The sequence below is a fragment of the Brachycentrus maculatus genome, unplaced genomic scaffold (genome assembly GCF_059751285.1).
Source record: "Brachycentrus maculatus isolate JH-2025_06_01 unplaced genomic scaffold, ASM5975128v1 h1tg000119l, whole genome shotgun sequence".
In the NCBI taxonomy this organism is placed as follows: domain Eukaryota; kingdom Metazoa; phylum Arthropoda; class Insecta; order Trichoptera; family Brachycentridae; genus Brachycentrus; species Brachycentrus maculatus.
In genome coordinates this window covers 1,592,393-1,615,000 of record NW_028280872.1, presented here as the reverse complement: position 1 = coordinate 1,615,000, position 22,608 = coordinate 1,592,393, and the positions used below count along the sequence as shown (strand labels likewise).

Below are 22,608 nucleotides of genomic sequence, written 5' to 3'. Positions count from 1 at the left end.
TTTGATAGACCGCAAAAAATATATGTAGGTATACGTAAATTCATATCACCCCTGTTTCTAAATATATACACGGAAAATAATATTGCAGGCAAGATTATCCTTATCGACATTATACGGTTGAAGAAAAAAGCGTTTGATATATTACCATCCGTCATAAAAACAAGAATGTTCGTATGTATCCATGTGCGTAACTATTAAATAATTATCATAGAAGCCCATTCTCTACTGAACGTAGTTAAAAAAAAAGTACCAGCATAATTAAATGTGCGAACAAGGCAACGGCATTGTTCAATATCCAAACAAAATTTATATGACTCACATAATGGTTAACGAACCCATAAAAAAACTCATTCATATGGTCGCTGCTGTTAGCGCCGTTACAAGATCATCTCCGAGAGAGAACTTGACGATCTTCAGTAGGTAATTCAGTGGGAAAAGTTTAATACTGATGCAGGGGAAGATATTGTAGTTGTACCCTTGTATATATCGGATTATTCGCGCGCAACAGATGATACTAATACATTCTACCAAAATTAGTTTACGATTCTATGAACGTTTTTCAAGAGCTTTTAAACATAAAAGCGCATTCAGTTTCAAGTACAGTAAACCCTCCTATAACATTGATATAGGTACCGCATTATCATATTTATTGTAACTGCAGACAGTTGGTAGAATTCCATAAATTTTTTTGGGTAATATATCCAAAATTAAACAAAGTTATTAGATTGAATTCTACTTTTATTAACATAAGTATTTCTGATAATATGTGACGCGATTCGTCATATTAAAATATTATCAAACACTTATGAGTGTTTTTCGATATATTACTAAAAACCACATTATCAGATGGAATATTATAAGGGGTAAGTTTTTAAAATAGTATTTTTACATTTAAACCAGCGGAAAATACTGAAATGAGTTACTTATAATTAAAATACAGTTTAAAAACATTAACCGCTTATAACGTTTTCTTTGATAACGCGGTAGGTACCTATCTCAACGTTATAGGGGGGTTTAGTGATTTTTTTTAAAGGCACAGTTCAGTCAACAGAAAAATGGTCAAAACATGTTAGCTTATGGAATTATATGGAATTATATGGAATTTCTTAATTCAGTCACACCATCCCACTTCTTAACCAACAGGTTACGCTTTCCCGAAAGGGTTGAGTACATACTTTGTCTACTCATGTATAAATCAATACATAATATGGCTCTAGAACATCTAAAAGAGCTGTGTAATTCAGGCGAATTGGTTGATAGACGCCTCAAGCTTCGATTGGCTACAACAACTCCTATGGGCAAAGTGATCTTACCAGGTCGCAACTAGCGCACTATATTTGGCGAGCGTGCCTTTGCTTTTGCTGGACAGATGGCGTGGAATGCTTTTCCACCAGTAGTTACAAAAAGTGAGAGTGAGATGATTTTTAGAAAAAAACTAAAAACACATTTGTTTGCTAAATCATTTCCACCATAATATTTTCCCCAATTCATTCACAGTGAAGCGCCCTTGAGGTAGTATTTTACGAAAATGGCGCTTTATAAATTATCCAAATTTATAATTATTATTATTTAAACGTGGAATGTTTGAAGTAAGGCAGAGGAACCCAGATATATTGTGAGAGATTCAACACTTAGCAAGGAACGGTAAACCGGTCGACAGTCAGATGGCCGCTAAAGGAATTAGGAATTGCATTATCCCAATTGAGCGGATACTGTGCGGCGGGTCGCGTGACGTCACCGCCGCCGCCCCCGCCCGACAGCGAGACGGGCGCGAATAAGGTCACCAAAGTGCACTGCCGTTCCTACTAAGCAATGATAAAATGTGAATCTATCTTAACCTGTCCGGGAGTGAGTTTCTGCGGACAAAACTGTATCAGTCAGTTTTTTAATATTTTTTTTTTTACTTTTTATAATTTTATATCATAGTTGATGCTGTAAGCAATATATTATTTTCACGAATATTTTTTTTTTAATTACACCAGTAAACATGATTTCTCGAAACTTCGATTATTTCGCCGTAAATCATGTTTTAAACATGTTTTGATATAAATCATGTCACAAATCATGCTTTGTATCGGCCGTACATGTACGGCCATACTCTTGGACTTGTCATTGTCACGATGGATTTTGTTAAATATTTTTTTAATAAAGAATATAAATATTAGTGTTTTTCTTATTTACACAAATATTTCTATTTCATACTATTTCTTTAAGCCTAAGCGGCTCATTATTAGAAACAGGTATCAAATTGTGGTAGAGTGGGTTCGAACCGAGAAATCTGACTTAAGAGTCCGCGACACTAATCACGGGACTGCAACCCGACACAAAACCCGCTTCACAAAAGATTCATAGCCATTTTTGAAACCGATAATTCTCATACGATGGTTTGGACATGTGGAATGAATGAGCGAGGAAGAACGGTGAAACGGTGAACCGGTTGTTTGAGGAGAAATTGGGAAATTATTACCAGATAGCGATTTTTCGGCTACGGGAAAGTAGTAATAAATGATAAATTTTACCGATTCAAAATAAAAATCAAGAGATGCTGGAATCAAAAAGTTCGGGAAACGGTGGTCTAAGGATCCACTAAGTTTGTGTTATGCAGAATTGCTCGGTACGAAACTCTAACGCATAACCAAATAAACAGTCGACCGGATTTAAAAAAATATATACAAGGCAAGATCTGTCAAATATCGCTCACTCCTTTCAAGAACGTCATAAATAAAAAAAACTCGATTTTTCAGGAGATCGTTTTAAAAGTTTAAAAATATAATACATTGTATTAAAAATAAATATCAAGCCACTTACTGAACTTTTTACTGTGCTACAGATCTTTTTAGGTAAAACTTGAAGGTTTTTTCTCCATTTGAAAAATATTTAGTACATTTAAAAAAATAATTAAACAATACCATTTCTTCAAAATGTAAAAACAACACTTTCTGCCCTGTAGCGGGTAAATATTAAGTTAAAAATATGCCGTTTTTGCTGGGATATAGTTCATTTTCTGGGCATTCCGAAAACATGCACTGAAATTGCAACTGAAAATTGACGATTTTTGATTTATGACGTTCTTGAAAGGAGTGAGCGATATGTACACTGAATTTTTTTTAAAGAATTTTATAGAAATTTAAAACCAGTACAGATAAAGATTTTTTAATGGCTCATATAATTTTAGCAGTTAGGTGTTATTTAGCACATTTATTGTTGTTTATTATTATTTGAAGCGCTAACTTAGCGATTTTCCATTTCATAACTTACGAAATACCTTTGCTATAAAATCACTTTATAATTACTGTATCTTAGTGTAACAAAAATATGAAGTCGACTGGTTTCGAAGCAAGCAGCTTCTTCTTCCTGATTAGCCGTGAGAAGTCTTGAGGAAGAAGCCGTTTGCTTCGAAACGAGTCAAAATTGTTACTTTGTTTTAATAAAATACATAGTACATAGTGATTTTATAACAAAGTTATTTTGTAAGTTATGAAATAGAAAATGGGAAAGTTATCGCTTCAAACATTGATTACAAACAAAAATAAATGTGAAAAAAACAGTGTTTTTATTTTTTCATTGTTTTTAGTTTATTTAGTATCATATATTAAAGACCCCTAAATGCTATTTTTTTCACCCATTCAAAAAAATATTTTTATACATACGCGAATGAATACGCCAATGTGTGTCCAAATACTTGTTCACAAATCTGGGTTTTATCGATTTAGGAGTTATTTTTACATTTTTATGACATCTCAACATAGATGATTGTTGTGAACTCATATGTACTGTGACATGAGATTGATGAATATATTAAGGAGTTCCGAAAAATTTAGCAGTGTGTTTGTCAATCATGGATAGTATGGTAAATGTCGCACGTGTGTAAAGTGCTCACTTAACCAACCTATGACAATTCGTACGCTTTGTAAATAAATACCCAGAATCCCGTATTCTTTTTCATCTATGTTGAAATGTCAAAAAATATAAATACACGCTAAGGTTTGAATGACATCTTTACGATCGCAGGTATTATATGTGTCGACTACTTTCAAAATCCGGCAGATCCTATTTTATAAGATTTTAAAATAAATACTCTATCGGAATGCCAATTGTGGGTTTTATTGTTTAAAATATTTACATACTTGAAAACCCTGCTTAAAAAATACTTAAAAACAACGTTGTATTTCAAATTCCGCTATATTCATGAAACTTGCCTTCTGACCTGGCCAATCAGAGAGCGGGGATAGGTAAAAAATTAAGATTACTTCATTATCGGTTTGTGTCACGTGTTTTTTTTAATACTGAAAAATTTTCTAAAAAAATGGGAAAATTCTCTATTTCAAAATGTTTTATCTAAAGATAAATTATCTTTTAAATATAAATGTTGCTCGGAGAATTTTGCATTTTTTGTAAAATCGACTTACATGGATCTGGCGGATTTTGAATGTAGGCGACACATATATTCGACGCACAAAAATAGTAGAGTTCCAAGTCCGACGGACTAACGACCTACGAAAGTGGATATTGTGCAAGTGTTTCGGAAGCTATTTCGGTACGATCGTTTTGGAACACGCCAGGTAGAAAATACACTACACCTGCATTCAGTCCTGTTGTGTGATGTATCAATTAGTTATTGTGCCACTGCGTCATTTGTCGCAAAAAAACGATTAAAGTCACATTAAACCTGTGTGCAACGACCCCGATTTGCCAAGAAAATGAGAATTAATAGTGAAAACCTGGCACAATGACAAATGTTTGGTAAATCTTTCAATACAGTGTAATATTTTTGTTTATTTATTTAAACGTAAAATTAACTTTTTTAAAATCACCATAAATATTTTATTATAACTTAATTATAATGTCTACCGGTTTCGAAGATAACCGCTTCTTTATCAAGACCGATCAATGCTAGTATTATCGGTCTTGATAAAGAAGCGGTTAGCTTCGAAACCGATAGACATTATAATTAAGTAATAATAAAATGTTTATAGTGAATTTAAAACAAAGTTACATTTTGATTATAAAATGGAAAATCACAAAGTTAGTTCTGAACAATATCAGAGCAAATGTACATTGGCGGGCATATTGCTAAGGAGCAATATCCAACATAACAAAAGCAGACTAAAGATACAGATCAAGGTTTGTATCTTATACAGATCTTTGAAATCAGTGGATGGATAAGAGCATGGAATAAATAAATTAAAATTACATTATCAACCATCGCATAATTTATTTATTTGTTTTTTATTACTTTTTAAAATACATTTTTTATTTTTTGATGAACGTCTCACTAGGCAGAACCCGAAACGAGACGTTCATTTACATAATAAAAATATTATTTTGAATTACATTGCATGTTTATGTATGTTTATAATTGATGAAAATAAGAAAAATAGGACCAAGAAAGGAGGGGGGAGAGGTAGAGAAAACCAAGCAAGGGGTTTTATAATTAATATCATCCCTTACTTGGTTTAACAGTCAGGGTTCCGAGATAAAGAAGATTTTTCAGCGCTCTCGTTCTAGGCACAGGAGAATCGTTCTCTTAATTGTATTTCGATAGTTTCCTCTTTCTCGAGAAATCGTAGATAAATCGGATGGCCCGCGATTTACATTCAAGGAAAATATTCATCCCAAGTAAATTAAACGTAAGTATGTATAAGAAGATGCAAACCACACGTTCTTTCAGTGTCCGATCACAAAAAAGAAGAACGTTCTAAACAGCTTAACACGGGCAGAAATCCAACTCCCCACCCAAGTATCCACCCTTCTTTCTAAACCTAATTGAGGTCATAATTTCCAAAGTGATAAAGCTAAACGCATTTAAACTAAGATTTTTTTAAAATTATTTATTATTATTATTAAAAAAAAAGAAAAACCCACCAAAGAGATGGGTTGATAGCTGGGAATCGACATCGCAGGAGGCTAATCCCTCTTAAAAACAGGCCACAAGGCCTACAACAAGATGAAGGAGAAGATTATTTTGTTTGTAAATAAAAATAAGACATGGCAGTGGCAGAAACATCCTCTCACTGGGACTGCGAAAAAAAAGAATCCATGCAACAAAAATCTTTTGAGTCGTTATATGAAAGAACGAAAGTGAAAACGACAAAAAAAATTAGTTACAAATTACCCAAGTTTCATTTCGGCTTGTTCGCGTCTGGGAAGATGAATGGCCCAAAGTGAAAGTGGATTATCGGCTGACTTGACCAAAATACTTGAATCTATTGAAGTATAGGTCAGAGGTGGCCGTTGTAACAAGCACAATAACTTTCTATTGCGTTTCTAACGATGCCATTAGCTCGTAAATCTGTCCATTAGCGAGTCGGACATAGTATAATTTTGTGGTAATTTCATAATATGCGTCCGAAAAGTGCTAAAAACAAATACGAAAGTTGATTGAACAAATTTTCTTTTCTTGTGAAATATTTCGAATCATGTGTAACACAGTCTTTAAGTTTCTACTACTACTACTACTACCATCACGCCGTTTCCCCACAGGGGTAGGCACAAAGGATGGGACGCCACACTCTTCTGTCCTGAGATACACTCCTCGCCTCCTTCACATCCATACGTCTAGTGATACATGCCCTCCGATTACGCAGACTTTTGACACCACCAGGTTTTAGGTTCTGATTGATCTGATCTGATCTGATCTGTTTTTCCTCTTACATTCGCCACATATATTTTCTTCGTCGTTCTCTCGTTATCCATTCGCTCCACATGTCCATGCCACCGTAAAGAACTCTTCTTTATACCACCGTAAATACGTTTCTACTAAGTGGTAAATTAAGAGTTACCATTTTTAATTTCAGTCTTACTTAGTAAATACCACTATTTCTTAAAATCTACTGTGACACGTGTTTCGATGCATTTCGCATCGTTTTCAAACACCGTATATTTTTCAATACGGTGTTTGAAAATGATACAAAACACGTTTCACAGTAGATTTTAAGAAAAAACGGTATTTATAAAGTAAAACTCAAATTAAAAATGGATAGATTTTACCACAAAGTGACTGCCGCATAAATTAATGAAATAAGAGTTACCAGTTTGAATACACAATTTTGTTAATATATAATATTTACATTGCTTCAGTAATAGGCAATGAAATTATAAATAATAAAAAAAAACCAGTTAAATAACGACTTCTTTGGTTTGGTTCTAAAACACGTGTACAGGTGGCACTAAATGAATCACCCTATCGGAAGATGTTATAATTTTTGCAAACGGAGTCGTACGTCAATCATATTTGACATTTGTGAAGATAAGACAGCTGCAGTATACACACAGATGGATAAAACGGGCACAAATCACTCACTCCTTTCAAGAACGTCATAAATAAAAAAACTTGATTTTTCAGGAGAACTTTTTAAAGTTTAAAAATATAACACAATGTATTAAAAATAAATATCAAGTCACTTATTGAACTTTTTACTGTGCAACAGATCTTTTTAGGTAAAACCTGAAGATTTTTTCCCCATTTGAAAAATATTTAGTATATTTAAAAAAATAATTAAACGATACCTTTTCTTAAAAAAGCAAAAATAACATTTTCTACCCTGTAGCGGGTGAACATTAAGTTAAAAATATGCGTCTTATGCTGGGATATAGTACATTTTCTGGGCATTCTGAAAACATGCACAACTGAAAATTGACGATTTTTGATTTATGACGTTCTTGAAAGGAGTGCGCGAAATGTGTATCAACACTGGCGGCAGCCACTTGACGGATATCATCTTTTCCACTTAACAGCCAAAAAAAAGAGAAAGGTTTAAATAAAGATTTCCATTATTCAAAGACCTGCAAAGACGATAACTTGGGATGTAGCCAGGAAGAAGAAGAAAAAGATTATTTCGTATTTGCGGTGGATCAGGAGTCGTGCTTTGGACAGCCCTGCGTTACATAATTATATTAATTATCGCTACGCCCTGACGGACAACCTCTGATTAAAAGTCACATTTACAATTTTTGTATTGGAATACGCGAAAAGGCGCGCAGGGAGCGGCCAGGGACTAATAAGGTTAAAAGGTTGACTTTCCTTTCAAATGTATACTGATGTATGTACTACACAAATAAGCGTAAATTAGGGCAAAGCGGCGAGTGTGGGAGGGTCCGCAAAGAGCTTCGTATAAAAGAAAATTAATCACCGAAACGTGAGGGAAATTCTAATGCAATATACATACTCGTATAAGTATATGCGATTTGGGGAAAAAAAAACTGTCGAAATGCGATCCCTCAGACGAATGTGCGGCAAATAGGTACTTGAGTTGCGTATTGCCTTTTTCTTGCTCCTATATGTATTTATATATTTATAGATTTGGCGTTTAATTTGTAGAACTCCATTTTAATTAATGTATTAAATTTTAAATCAAACTTTGTTTTTTTGAGTCTACTAAGTTGTATTTTATTGTTGAAAAACACATAAAAATAGATTTTGTGACAATTGTTTCGCCTAGTTATGGCAATTTCAAACGAATGAACAACTTAATCGAAAGTATTTATTAAAAATAGGAACCGGTTACATGACACTTAAGTTTGGTTTATTAGGAATGAATGTAAGAGACATTTATCAATAAATCATTATTCCGCACAGCTATTACATATCGCTCACTCCTTTCAACAACGTCATATATAAGAAAACTTGATTTTTTAGGAGATCGTTTTTGAAGTTTAAGAATATAATCAAATGTATTAAAATAAATATCAAGCCACTTATTGAACATTTTACTGTGCAACAGATCTTTTTAGGTAAATCTAAATATTTTTTCTCCATTTGAAAAATATTAAGTAAATTTAAAAATATTCAAAATTCAAACCCTTATCCGCACCCTTTGGTACAAAGGGCACTGTATCATATAAACGTAGTGTTATCTTGATCAATAACACACGAAGGAAAGGTGATCAGCCCTCCGCTTTAGGTACCAGTCCAGCGTTATATTGAATAAATATTACAGTGAAAAAATCACGAATATTTAGTTGACCCCCCGTGGGAATCGAACCCGGAACCTCCAGTATGGTAGTCGAGCGTGCTGACCATTACACTACGGAGGCGGACAAAAAAAATCTATGCGGATTAAAAAATATAATAAAACAATACCTTTTTGTCAAAATGCAAAAACTTCACTTTCTGCCCTGTAGCGGGTAAATATTAAGTTAAAAATATGATGCTTTTGCTGGGATATAGTACATATTCTGGGCATTCCGAAAACATGCAAAATGAAAATTGTCGATTTTTGATATATGACGTTGTTGAAAGGAGTGAGTGATATGTCAATATTGTGCGATCCACAAATGGCATTGTATCTACAAATAAAGTATAGTTATCTAGGGTTAAGAAAGGAGTGTTGAGATGGTTTGGACATGTGGAACAAATGATAAAGGAAATAACGGCAAACTAAATTTATGAGGCGAATGTAGTTTTAAAAAAGAAGCAGAGGAAGACTATCATTTTAAAGGCAATTATTTTGATTGTGAATTCTATAAATCTTATTGATTTGCTTTATCTTATTTATTGCAAAACGCAAATATTTTAAAAGCATTTTTTTATAGGTACACAATAAATAATCTCACGTTACGTCCTTATTTATGAACAGTCGATTTAATTTGGTATTTTCCTTAATGAGATATACAGGATGCGTTTTTTATTGTTATATATGGTATATATACAAATACAGCCTTGGCCAAATTTATAAGGCAACCCTACAGAATTGGTTTTCGTCTTTAAATACTGCGACTATTAGTATTCTTGCAATATTTTCGGATTGTATCGTATTTTGATGGATTTTACCTACTACGTATCACCTGCTATCCCGACTTACGACAATTAGGGGCGTGGTTTATTTAAAAACACTTTTTTTACTAATTTAAAAGGTTCGGTTTTATATTCAATTTTAATTTCAATTAATTTTTTTCAATTAACATTAGAAACTAAAAAAATTAAAGCGTATAATAATAATAATTTGGATAATTTGTGTAGCGCCATTTTCGTAAAATACAACCTCAAGGGCGCTTAAAAGACATGGATAATCATTAAAATATACACAAAAATCGAAAATATGCAAGAACTATTGCTAAAGATGTAGAAGAATCCCGCTTCGGAAAACTCCTTCAGACACATGCAACAGTTCAATATCCAATGAGATATTGTTCAACATAGCCGTAGCTCTTCCTACAGGCATAACCATCGGCATGTTGGTCCTGTGTATAGGAATGTGAAACAATCTATGCCAACGCTGTCTTAGGTAAGTATCGGGAACATACAGACCAATGCTCCGGATAATTTCAGGATTATCGATCATACCACGCAACAATCGATTAAAATGCGTAATCAAATACACATTTCTTCTAGTCTCTAAACTACTGTAGCCAAGCATGCCCTTGAGAAACTATATGTGAAACATTGCTCTCCAGCTATTTTAATCAGTTATTTTTTGACATCTCATCAAAGATGAAGAAGAATATGGAAGTCTGGGCATTTCCGGGGCTGACGACCGTCATAGGCTGGTTTAAGTGATCACTTTACACACGTGTAACATTCACCAATTCTACCCATTATTGTAATTGGAGATAATCCAGATTTTGTGAACAAGTATTTGGACACACTCAAAATGTTGTATTTATTTTAATCAGTATTTTTTTTATACTTTTCATTTAAGCCTTCATTATTTTATATTAAAATGCCAAAAAAACGTGATTTGAGTGAAACTGAGTGGACTCAAATAATTTTATTGAATTCAAAAGGGTTGACCCGGGGGTAAAAATAGCTAAAAAATTAAATGCTGCCAGTGTGTGGTCCAAACAACAATTAAAATATGTTTTAAATCTGGTTCTTATAAAAACCGCCCAAAACTGCCAGAAAAAGGATCACTTCAAGTCGCAAAGACTTCCATATTCTTATTCCTCCATGTTGAGATGTCAAAAAATAATATGTTTTTACTCGGTTTATAATTTTTTTGAAACTTTACAGAAAACCTCACCGATCAAAGTGGGAGTCAAATAATTTGCTTTACCTATTAACATTACTTTATTTTAATTATGTTTTATAATGTTTTACGCTTTAAGTGATTCAGTTGGGAATTGAATCGGCAAATATACCTTAAAACTAGCAAAGTAATACGCAAAACATAGAAAAAACCCCTTTTTAGAAACGCTGATAGATAAATAGTTGATATATTAGCACCAATGCCTAAGTAAAATGTAAATATTGACCGAATTGAATATTCAACACAGCATTACGTGGCTGATAATAATATAACACGTATTTTGGTGCTTAGTGCGGGAATACACTAGCAGCCTACTTCAGTCTGTCGTAGTTTGGCATGCTGAAATTTCAATACCGGACTCGGAATGCTTCAAACTGCTAACGTATTCCAGCACTAAGTGACTCTCAGTGAGAGCAGAGAGAAAATAGCTAAATTCTTAGGTTTCCATAGAGTCAGCAGTAAAGCACCGTGATAGGTCAATTTTTTGTTGACTGGGCTGCGTTTACATTGATTTTAAACACATAAACAGCGAGCTGAAATTCTCCGATTGTTTTATAAGTGAATCCCAGTTATAAGCTCGCCTCCATATTGTAATGGTTACCACGTTTGGCTACCATGCTGAAAGGTCCCGAGTTCGATTTCCTGGATGGGTAGATAGATATAGATAGAGAGTTTTGCACTCTAATATTTATTTAATATAACCCCGGCCTGGTACCGGAAGCGTAAGACTGATCAACGTGCCTTTATACAATTTATGAACAGCTAAACATTGCATCAATTTGATGCAGTGCCCTATGCACCATGGGTGCGGACAAGAAGTTATGAGCATTCATTTCTGAAAGCGCAGGGCTGATCATCTTCCCTTTATGTACTTGACGATCAGGATAATACTAATTACGTATATACGATGCAGTGCCCTATGAGCGATTTGGTGCCGATAAGGATTAAAAGAAGACAATTCGATAGCAAAAAGTTAATAAAAAGTAATAGTTTTTCATTAGGTACATTTCTATTGTTTTATCAATTTAAATATAAATTAAAATAACTCGACACTGGCTACAACACCCAAGATGGGTGAAAAGCCATTAAAAAGAATAAGAAGAAGAAACGTAAATTAACAGCTATTTCGCCTTCCGTCTAATGACCCACATGTGGAAAATTCAATCAAAATATAAAACGGCAGCTGCAGTTCGAATAATAACAAAACGTATACAGATTTAAGAAACGTATTATTCTACAAAGCAAATCAGATTGAATTTAACATTTCATTTAAGTATAAAAACTGTTAAATTATAACGGAAGTTTTGGAATAGCCATATTAACTCCTTAGATGCTGCGTGCCACTTCATGTCTCTTGAGTGGTGTGTCGATATTATATGCACGGATATAATTTTTTTTTAAATTAAAATGTAACTTTGTTATAAAACTAATAAATTTATAGTGATTTTAAAACAAACTTATATTTTAATAATAAAATGGAAAATCACAAAGTTAGTGCTTCAAATATAAATCATTTATAAAAACTGCTCGTGTGCCAAATAAAATAAAATAAAACCCTTATCCGCACCCCAATGGTGCATAGGGCACTGCGTCATATAAACGTAGTGTTATCTTGATCGTTTACACATGAAGGAAAGGTAATCAGCCCTCCGCTTCAGGTACCAGTCCAGGGTAATATTGAATAAATATGACAGTGAAAAAATCACTTATATTTATTTTACCCCCCTTGGGAATCGAACCCGGGACCTCCAGAACGGTAGCCGAGCGTGCTGACCATTACACTACGGAGGCTTACACTACGTGTGCCAAAACCGATATCAATTTAAGTCGTCATTATGTAGGGAACACTTGTCTATAATATAATACCTATATATTTTTAATTTAAAAAAAGGCCTCAATTTTTCCGGCCTCTCTCCAAAAACGTAATGCGTTCACGATCACAATTTTATATTTTTTAAACAACAAATACTTTTTTACGCGTCGTGATTACAGATTTTAAAATTTAATAAAATTCAATATTACATATTTGTGAGATTTTGTGGCTTTTTTAAACTTTCTTATTTGTGTTTCAGTCTTGTTAACCTTAATCCCATGTCCAAAAATGAGAAATGGATATTACTCATCGGGAATATAATAAAGATGACATATATATTTTTTTTAATGTAAATAAGTCGAATAAAAAAGAAAAAAATTCATCATTTTTTCTCCTTTATCCCTAATTTTATGTCAAAGTGTATGTGTAAAAAGATATCCTGCATACACTTAACACATAGGCAATAATAATATGTCTGCAATGACATAATTCGGTATTGTACTGAAATACAATTGTTTAATTTTTTTTTAAATTAATGTTTTACTTAGTAAATACCACTATTTCTTAAAATCTACTGTGTGACACGTGTTTCGATGCATTCCGCGTCATTTTCAAACACCTCTGATAAAAAAAGTCTACAAAAAAAAAAAAACAAAAAATACATGGAGGTGTGTATTAATGGACATATTGATCAATTCTCATAAAAACTTACAATATCCATACGTTATTTTTTCGAGTATTATTGAAACTCGTAGAAATTTGAAAAATGAACTGCCGTACCTAAAGGGTTAATATCCGAAAAAATAGAACGGCCGTCATTCGCTTTAGAAAGCCTAGAACAAAGTGAAAACTGGCATGCACATTTATCATAACCTTTTAAGTAGGAAGTTCACTGCATTTTATATTCATCAATTCAATAAACCTATCATATTGTTAGGAATTAGGTTGAAGTTTGTTTGTCTAACTGTAGTCGTCAAACAATGGCGAAATGGCAATGACCTAAAGGTTTAGATATGGTACACCTGTTTATTTATTGACTATGTCGAAACAGTACCACAAACTGAAACCATATTTCTTCGTCAGGACAATCACTAAAAATAGCCCGCAAACAATACTACACGTCACCACCATTTATCATAAAAAATAACAAAAAAAATTAACCTCACATACTAATAAAAGAGTTTCTGCTCAATAAAAAGTTTCTTTTTATCTCACCAATAGACGTCTCTAGTGAAGTTCAACAATGTTTCAAAATTGGTTCATATGTATAGATCTTCCAAGAATTTGAGTAGTGTGGTTGTCAATAATGGGTAGAATTGGTGAATGTTACACGTGTGTTAAGTGATTACTTAAACCAGCCTATGACGGTCGTCAGCCCCGTAAATGCCCAGACTTCCATAACATATAAATTTAAATACAACATATTAAAACGGCGTTTAAGCAAGGAATATCAATGACGTATAAAATTAATATTTAATTTTTTTCCAGATACTGTTCGATGGCGGATGATGAACGCTGAAAAATGTACGGAAAAAATAATAAGAATAAATAATATTATTTATTATCGGGATAGTAAAACCCCTTCCGCTCAAGAATGTTATCAATGTAAGTGGGAACGCGAATGAATCCGTCCCTATCACCATTCGAGCATTCGTTTGCATTCAACATCCAACACTCGATGCGGAAGGATGCGGCCGACAGCGCGGGAGCTTCAGTGAATTACAAAACAAACCATTCGGAATCAACTCGACTCTATAGAATTTCCGCCAAACCAAACATACCATTGTTTATAAAAAAAAAAACAAAGTTTGAATAGCTGCGGACCAAAAAAACCAAACAATTGAATACCAGCGACAATGTTGACAAAAAGTGACAGAAAAAATATATGTTTTCTCAAGTTATCGACAACGCAGTGTTTTGTGACGAAAGAAAGGAATATCTTTCGAGCTACACGTGCGTTTGAATGCTTCGCATCTAAAATAGTTTGAAATTACCATAATATTTTTACGTAATATGTAAATAAATGTGTTTTAAAAACCTCAGTATAAAAAAGTGAATAAAACGAATGCGTCGTTAAATATTATCAAAGTAAACATATAGTTTTAAATATAAAGAAAAAAAAAACTTTGCGTGCGTTTATAAGTACAACTGAAAAAAGTGAACTAACATAAAAAAAATAGGCGAATAAAGTAAACATATAAATTTAAACAGAAAAATAAATAAACTTCTTTACATGCGTTTATAAGTGTTTCACGAGGCAAATATTTGCCGAATATTGTTCATAAATAATAATAAAAGACCGACTAAACATTAAAAAAGTGAAATAAAAAATTAAAAAATTGTGAAATAAAAAAATTAGGCGAATCAAAGTAAACAGAAAGAAAAATAAAATTTATGTTCGATTATAAGTTTTTCGCGAGGCAAATAGTTGCCGAAAAATATATATGTACATAAATAATACATAGTTAGAGACTGTCTAAAAACTGAAAAAGAATTGAAATAAAAAAATAAAAATTAAGCGATTCAATAAAAATAATCACGTGCGACAGGGTGAATTCAGCAGTGTTGTGAATCTAAGCTTATAATTTTTGCGAAACGGATTTTGTGCCCAATTTAATACAAAAGTGTCGTAAAAGTTCAGAAAAAAACGAGTGAGAACTTATAATACCAAGTCGTGAAGTTCGTTCCGTTCGTTGGCCAAGTGGCATAGTTAGCCGGTGGGATGGCACACATTCGGCTGCAGCCGAAGGTCGGAATGGAGCTCTCGATACCTTTGGCCGCCGTGGTACTCTTTCTAACAGGTTTGTGATATGCCATTCGCCATCGACAGTCATTATACTATTCGAAAAAAAGGGAAAAGTGCGCAGACGCCGAAAGAAAGCGACCGTTTTGCGACGGTCGACTTTCACGCGGTCGGTGATGTGAAAAATGTCGTTTTTCGAACGGGAACCATTCAAGTTTGACGGCCTCGTGAAAACATGGCGTTATCTCATAAAATAAACAAATGTTGATTATTAATCGGTCCGAGATCATAAACATATAGAATATCGCAAAACACGGATAAGTGTTTATTATTGAGGTTTATATGTAAAAACGGTGCATAATAATACCATTTTTTTCACCACGAAAAATTTTAAGATTCATTGATTGATTCGGCAGTAACTTTGTAGTGATATTTGTCTATTTTTAATTTAAGCTTTATTTGCCAAATACTTGTTGAATACTACTATATAAATATAAAATACTAAATACCACTTTGCTTTTTTTGCGGTATTTGAAAATGATGCGGAATGCATCGAAACACGTGTAGCATATACAGTATCTACTCAATGAATTAGGGCCACGCAGAATTTCGCGCAATTTCTCAATTCAAACAGGAATAACACAGAGAAAACCTTGAATAAAACAACATTGAACTTTATTTACACATGAACACTTTATTACGCTTAAATTATGCATATATTTTCATATAAATATAGTTAGTATTTAGTATTTCCACCTTTGGCAGAAATAACTGATTCAATTCTTTTTGGCATACTTAAAATGCACTGTTTTATCATGTTTTTTATTTCTTCGTCTTCTGACCAAATTTTTTGAATATTTTTTTTTAGACAGTCTACTGTCAGATTTGGAAATGAGTATACCTTATTTTTTAACATGCTCCATACGTTTTCTATAGGATTAAGGTCCGATTAAGGTCCGAAGAATTTCCAGGCCAGGGTAGCAAAGGCAGATTTTTGTTAGACAAAATTTTTATTATTGATTTAGCCCGGTGGCAAGGTGCCCCATCCTGCATGAAGGTGTATGGACCTTCTGTTGGGTCGAGTGTATGGTAGAAGGGCAATAAAATTCGTTCGAGGACCTGCTTATAGGAATTTTAGTTCATTGTTCCTTCCACGAAAAACAACGGCCCAGGTAAATTGTTAATAAAACATGACCATATCATTGTTGCAGGGGGGTGTTTGATAACTTTTACCACACAGGCCTCATTGTAACGTTCCATTGGTGTTCTCCTGACGAATCGACGGCTCTCTGTCACGGCTTCTAACCGGCACTCATCACTAAAGATGACCTGAAAAATAATGAAAATTTATGTTTAATTCAAATATAAAAGTTTATTTACTAAAATGATATGTTGAAAATTCAATTTAAATAAATACCTTTTTCAAATCATCTACCGAGTAATTTCGATGTAGCCTGGCCCATTTTAATCGATCCGCTTTCATTCATGGTGTCAATTTTGGTACTTTCACAGGGCGCTTGCATTTCAGATTTACTTCGTAAAGACGTCGCCTCAGTGTTGATACCGATATATTTATACCCTCTTCTTCCAATTTTATTTTTAATGTTTTTGCTGATGCACTACGGTTTTCTAAGGCACTTTGAACGATTTTTCGATCAGTCCTCGGTGTTGTTTTTCTAATCCTACGACAGTTCTTTCGCCGATTGCTGGTGGCGGGTGACTGATTTTTTATTGATTTTGAAATTCTGTCCACTGTTTGACGAGAAACGTTTTCTTTTCTTGAAATTTCTCTATTAGATAGTATTCCTAATTTCAGTAGCACTATAACACTAGACTTTTTTTCCTCAGAAATGTCTTTACTTTTTCCCATTTTGTCCTTTTCAAAAAAAACACTTGTGTTTACAAAAAAAAATTATACTTTATGAACTAAAATTAAAAATTAAGTTTTTTTCACAAGACACGATAACTATATAACCTCTCTGAACAAAACAACAACCAGAACTCAAGAAACTTCACTAATAAATGAGAAAGGACTATTTTAAGAACTTTCAACTATCTGTCTACCTGTGCTAATTAGGGACCTTTCTCAGAAAAAGGGTTTGAAATTTTGTAAAGGCTTAAATAATCCAGGTATATTTTACATATTATTGAAGGTAATATACATGATATTAGATGTCAATAGAAAACTTAAAGTATTTATGTAAAATAAATATAATAATCCAAAAGATTTCAGAGTATTCAAAAAAATAATGGGTGGCCCTAATTCATTGAGTAGATACTGTAGATTTTAAGAAATAGTGGTATTCGCCAGTACGTTTTTAAAAGAAAAAGTCAAATTCCAATATAAATAACGGCCGAGCGTGTTGTTATTTGAAAGTTTGAGATCTAGGCCTTAAAATCAGAGATTCAAGATTAAAAAATTGAGCGAGAGTGCGATCGATTCATCAAAGCTTCGAGTGGCTCTTTATAGATCATGATTTTTTTTTTAATATTATTTTTTTCTCTCAAGCAACTAAATGTTCTGTGAAACACTCTTTTTACACCTTCGTTTACAAATATTTTTCAAGTTCTTCATATTTCGACGGAGTTAGTTACTATGTATTACAATATGGGCATTAAAAAAATACACAGTAGGTTTACGATTCGATGAATAATTCATTGAAAAAAGTAGAAAGGATGCGATAAGGAAAGGTCACTAAACTGAATTAATCAGCCATTCAATCCTTTGCCATTGTGATTGTTAGTACACATCGCTCACTCCTTTCAACAACGTCATATATAAAAAAATCGTCAATTTTAAGTTCTGCATGTTTTCGGAATGCCCAGATAAAGTACTATATCCCAGCAAAAGCGGCATATTTTTAATTTAATATTTACCCGCTACAATAATAATATGAAAAATAAATAATTTTACTAACAAGCATTGCAAAATGCGTCCGTACACTTACAGGGTAGCGTAATTTGTACAATTTGTATCGCAATTGGATTCTTGTTTTAGCGATTATCGCTAATTTCAGTAGCCACACCGGTAATCGCGGCTGACGTCTAAAATGATCTTAATTTTAGAAGATATAAAAGCAAATTTTAACAATCGGTTTATATTTTCAGTTTATATTTTCTAAATGTTTTTATTTTTATTTAATTTTTTTTATTAACATTGAAAATACATACAAACAATTTCAATTTATACTTACTTATTTTTTTACAAAAATGTTAATAATATTAGTGAATAAACACTGACCGAGATTTTTATCTCTACCGGTTTCGAGACGTACCCGTCTCTTCGTCAGGACTATATTATACTAATATTGACATTTTTGTAAAAACAAAAATAAGTAAAAATGACTAACCACAAAGTAAATGCTTTAAATATTAATAATATTGAGAATATTTAATTTTTACATTTCTCATCACTTTTATCAAATGAGCTAGCCATATCTACATAGAAATGATACTACTACACACCCTTATCAGCACTATACTGTGCATAGAGCACTATACCAAATTGATGCAGTGTTATGTTAATGCTTAATTATATGAAAGCAAGGGCAATCCTTGCAAGAAATTGCTTGCGTGATTTATTATTTTTTAAACGCAATTAAAATGGTCGTACTAGTTGAAATATTTCATATTGCATATTGCACAGTATTGGTTATTTTCACAGGTGTGACATGCTGAGGAATGTATGGAATTTAATATTATTTGTAAAAAATAATATATTTTGTTTATATCATATATATATATATGTATTTATAACATATACATGTTCATATTCAATTCAATTCAATTCAAATTCAAAGATGTTCGATTAGTGAAATAAGGAAGGAATGCAAAGCTGAGATTAGCATTATCGATAAAATTAAGAAAGGTGTGTTGAGATGGTTTGGAGATGTAGAACGAATGAGTGAGGAAAGAACGGTAAAACAAATTTATGAGACGAATGTAATTGGGAAAAGGAGCAGAGGAAGACCGAGAAAAACATGGCAGATCAGGTATGCCAAATACTTGAAAGTTGTCAGGTTAGGAGTCGTAATAATCAGCGGGCATGTATGAGGAGATGCATGAACGTGGAAGAGGCAAAGAATGTTTGCAAAGACAAAGTGGTGTGGCGTTCTGTCCTCTCTGCGTACCCCTGCGGGGAAGCAAAAGATGGCTAGTTAGTTTTTTTTACATGTACATATATAATATTGTTGAATTTAATATTCTATTACTGAAGTGAGAAAACTTGGTTTTCGAATACTTTACTCGTAAATTAACCTTTCTGGGAGTAAAAAAATGGATGTCTGACTTTCTCTGGGGAGCGGGTTCTTTTTACATGAAATATATATTTTTTTTCATTAATACGATGTTTTATGAAGATAGAAATTATGTTTAAATAGTTTAAAAAAAAGCTCATTCGAAATATTTTTCAATTGTGACAAAATTACACACTATCTACAGATGTCATAGCTATACAAGTCACATCATAATAACTGACAGACAGACAGACTTTGACGTTCATTAACGTCGATACTCCTTTAAGGAAAATTCGCACCGACGTTCATTTACGTCCATACTCCCGGACAGGTTAAAGAAAGTTGAGCGGAAAATAATATTTCTCCTGTCTGCGATTTCACCGGTCGAAAAATACGTCACACGTGTGTGCACAGTATGTACGCAACACGCCCGGATCATTACTCCGATATGTTTGCAATGAACGCTCGACGTGAAGACTCGTAGGGCGGGCAGTGGGCGGTGACACGTTCGCACAGGGCGTCGGCGTCGTCCCGTATGTTTGATATTTAACCGAAACAATCGATTACTTCCACGCGTACCTCTAGAGCAGTGCTTCCCAAAGTGGTCCATATGGACTCCCAGAGGTCCCCGGGGTATTTTAGGGGATCCGTGAGAAATAAAATTGATTTGGGGGTCCCTGAACAGCATCAGGGGGTCCGTGCAAGGTTAAATATATGGTAAAAAAAGTATTTATATTATCCACTGACACTTCGTGATGGAATTGCATTTTTAATTTATTATTAGATTAAAACCAATATTTTTAGCTTTTCCACTTTTTTATTTGACCAGCGACCGGGTTTCGTCGTTACCGACACCAGTCTGATGATGTCGGTAACGACGAAACCCGGTCGCTGGTCAAATAACAAAGTGGAAAAGCTAAAAATATTGGTTTTAATCTAATAATAAAGTAAAAAAAGTGACAAATTTTTACTAATACGGAAGTTAAAATAAATAACAATGAATAAATTATCAGCTAGTTTTAAAATATATATTGATGATTTTACTATCTTATATTAACCTGGAGCGGTCCCTGAAGCGCAGGAGTGATCATCTTGCCTTCGTGTAATTAATGATCAAGATAACACTGCGTCAATACGATGCAGTGCTCTATGCACCATTTGGTGCGCATAAGTGTTGGAAGAAGAAGAATTAAAAAAATGATTTCGTCAATGGAAATAATTCCATTTTCCTCACTCTCTGTATTAATTTCAATCTGGAGTAAGACGCCGAATGGGCAGAAAATACTTCTTCAACAAAATGTTTCATTTATGTTTTAAATGGTTCGTGGCCCAAAAGGGTTTGGGAGCCGCTGCTCTGGAGGTACTAGACTAGTGAGGCCGATTATATAGAGATTGCCTAAATCCTAATCGAATCGACTTCATCACGTCTCACCCACGTCTGGCACCGAATCACCCCACAGGTTTGGCGCTAATGATCGTGGTTAATAATAATGGCTGTGGATAATTGACACAAATAGCGCCATTGATGAAAAAAAACATTATTAATACTTTTTTATATTTTTTACTTATTTATTTCATAGATACATACATTTTTTTACTATATGTATTACGGCTCTTTAGGCATGGTCTGTGTTGAGCCGAAATACTTACATGTTAATACAATTTTTTTTATTTATTTGTTTCTTTTTAATTATTAGATTATACACATTACATACAATAGATACGATAAAAATTTACAGTATAAAGGTTTTACAATAAAATAATTACACCTGGACTTTAATTAATTCACTTTCTACCTTGTCCCTTCCAACGAGAAGCAACCATCGACGGACACTGTTCTTAAAGACATGATCACTACTGGAATTCTTAATGGTTATGGTTATTGATTTGTTAATTATTAATATTACATTACTTCCACTCACTAAATCTTAAGTTAAAACCCGTCGTAGGTTTTAACGTACAACCCTTTCCAAACATATGATAATTATTTTTTTAAAACCCGTCGAAGGAGCAGGGGGTTACTTTGACCCGGTACTCTATAAGCCATTAGATTCGAGTAAAGTCGACTAAATATGTCCACAATTTTTTCGCTGTTATTTCTTCTTGTCGTTAATTACTCTAATTTCATTATATAATATAATACTTAAGTTGTTAAACATATATGGCTGACTAAGTATTGCATCCACCATTTTATAAAGCTGGAATAAAAATATATATTGTACATTTTAAAAAAAAATTTCAAACCCCTGTCCGCACCCCAGTGGTGCAAAGGGCACTGCATTATTATAAACGCAGTGTTATCTTGATCGTTAACACACGAAGGAAAGATGATCAGCTCTCCGCTTCATGTACCAGTCCAGGGTAATATTGAATAAATATCAGAGTGAAAAGATCACTTATTATTTATTTGACCCCCCCTGGGAATCGAATCCGGGACCTCCACAAGGGTAGCCGAGCGTGCTGATCAGTACACAACGGAGGCGGATTTTTTTTTTACATAAAATAAATATTATATGCACCTCGAATGCACAAGAGTTATCTATGAATCGGAGATAAATTTAACATTACTTTTATTTGTATTAAAACGAATACATTTTTTTTCTCGATAACATTCACTTTCCGGCAATACGGTCCATCAACCGGTTTCCAAATGCCAAAGTCATTAGAAAAAAAAGTACGGAAGTTAATGTTACCTGTTGACGAGATAATGAGATTGCAATACCGCATTATGGATATGAATATTCAAATTTATTTTTGACTTTGAGTGTTGCATAAGAAAATGAGAGAAAAACAACGATTGATAAACATTTGCTTTGGAGATATTTTGCAGTCAAATATAAGGATCGCGTA

At 33.3% G+C, this 22,608-nt stretch overlaps 2 protein-coding genes across 2 annotated transcripts in view; one reads left to right on the top strand and one right to left on the bottom strand.

Moving 5' to 3' along the window:
- Positions 1-22,608, bottom strand: part of LOC148309626 (ankyrin repeat and FYVE domain-containing protein 1) — a 77,066-nt gene that overhangs the window by 29,906 nt on the left and 24,552 nt on the right. The window lies entirely within an intron of this gene.
- LOC148309627 (uncharacterized) overlaps positions 1-22,608 on the top strand; it is a 43,641-nt gene that overhangs the window by 3,073 nt on the left and 17,960 nt on the right. Inside the window, exon 2 of the mRNA XM_088259742.1 lies at positions 14,269-15,581. Within this exon, the coding sequence (XP_088115868.1) occupies positions 15,503-15,581 (79 nt within the window). The 5' untranslated portion in view covers positions 14,269-15,502. The remainder of the gene's footprint in view (positions 1-14,268; positions 15,582-22,608) is intronic.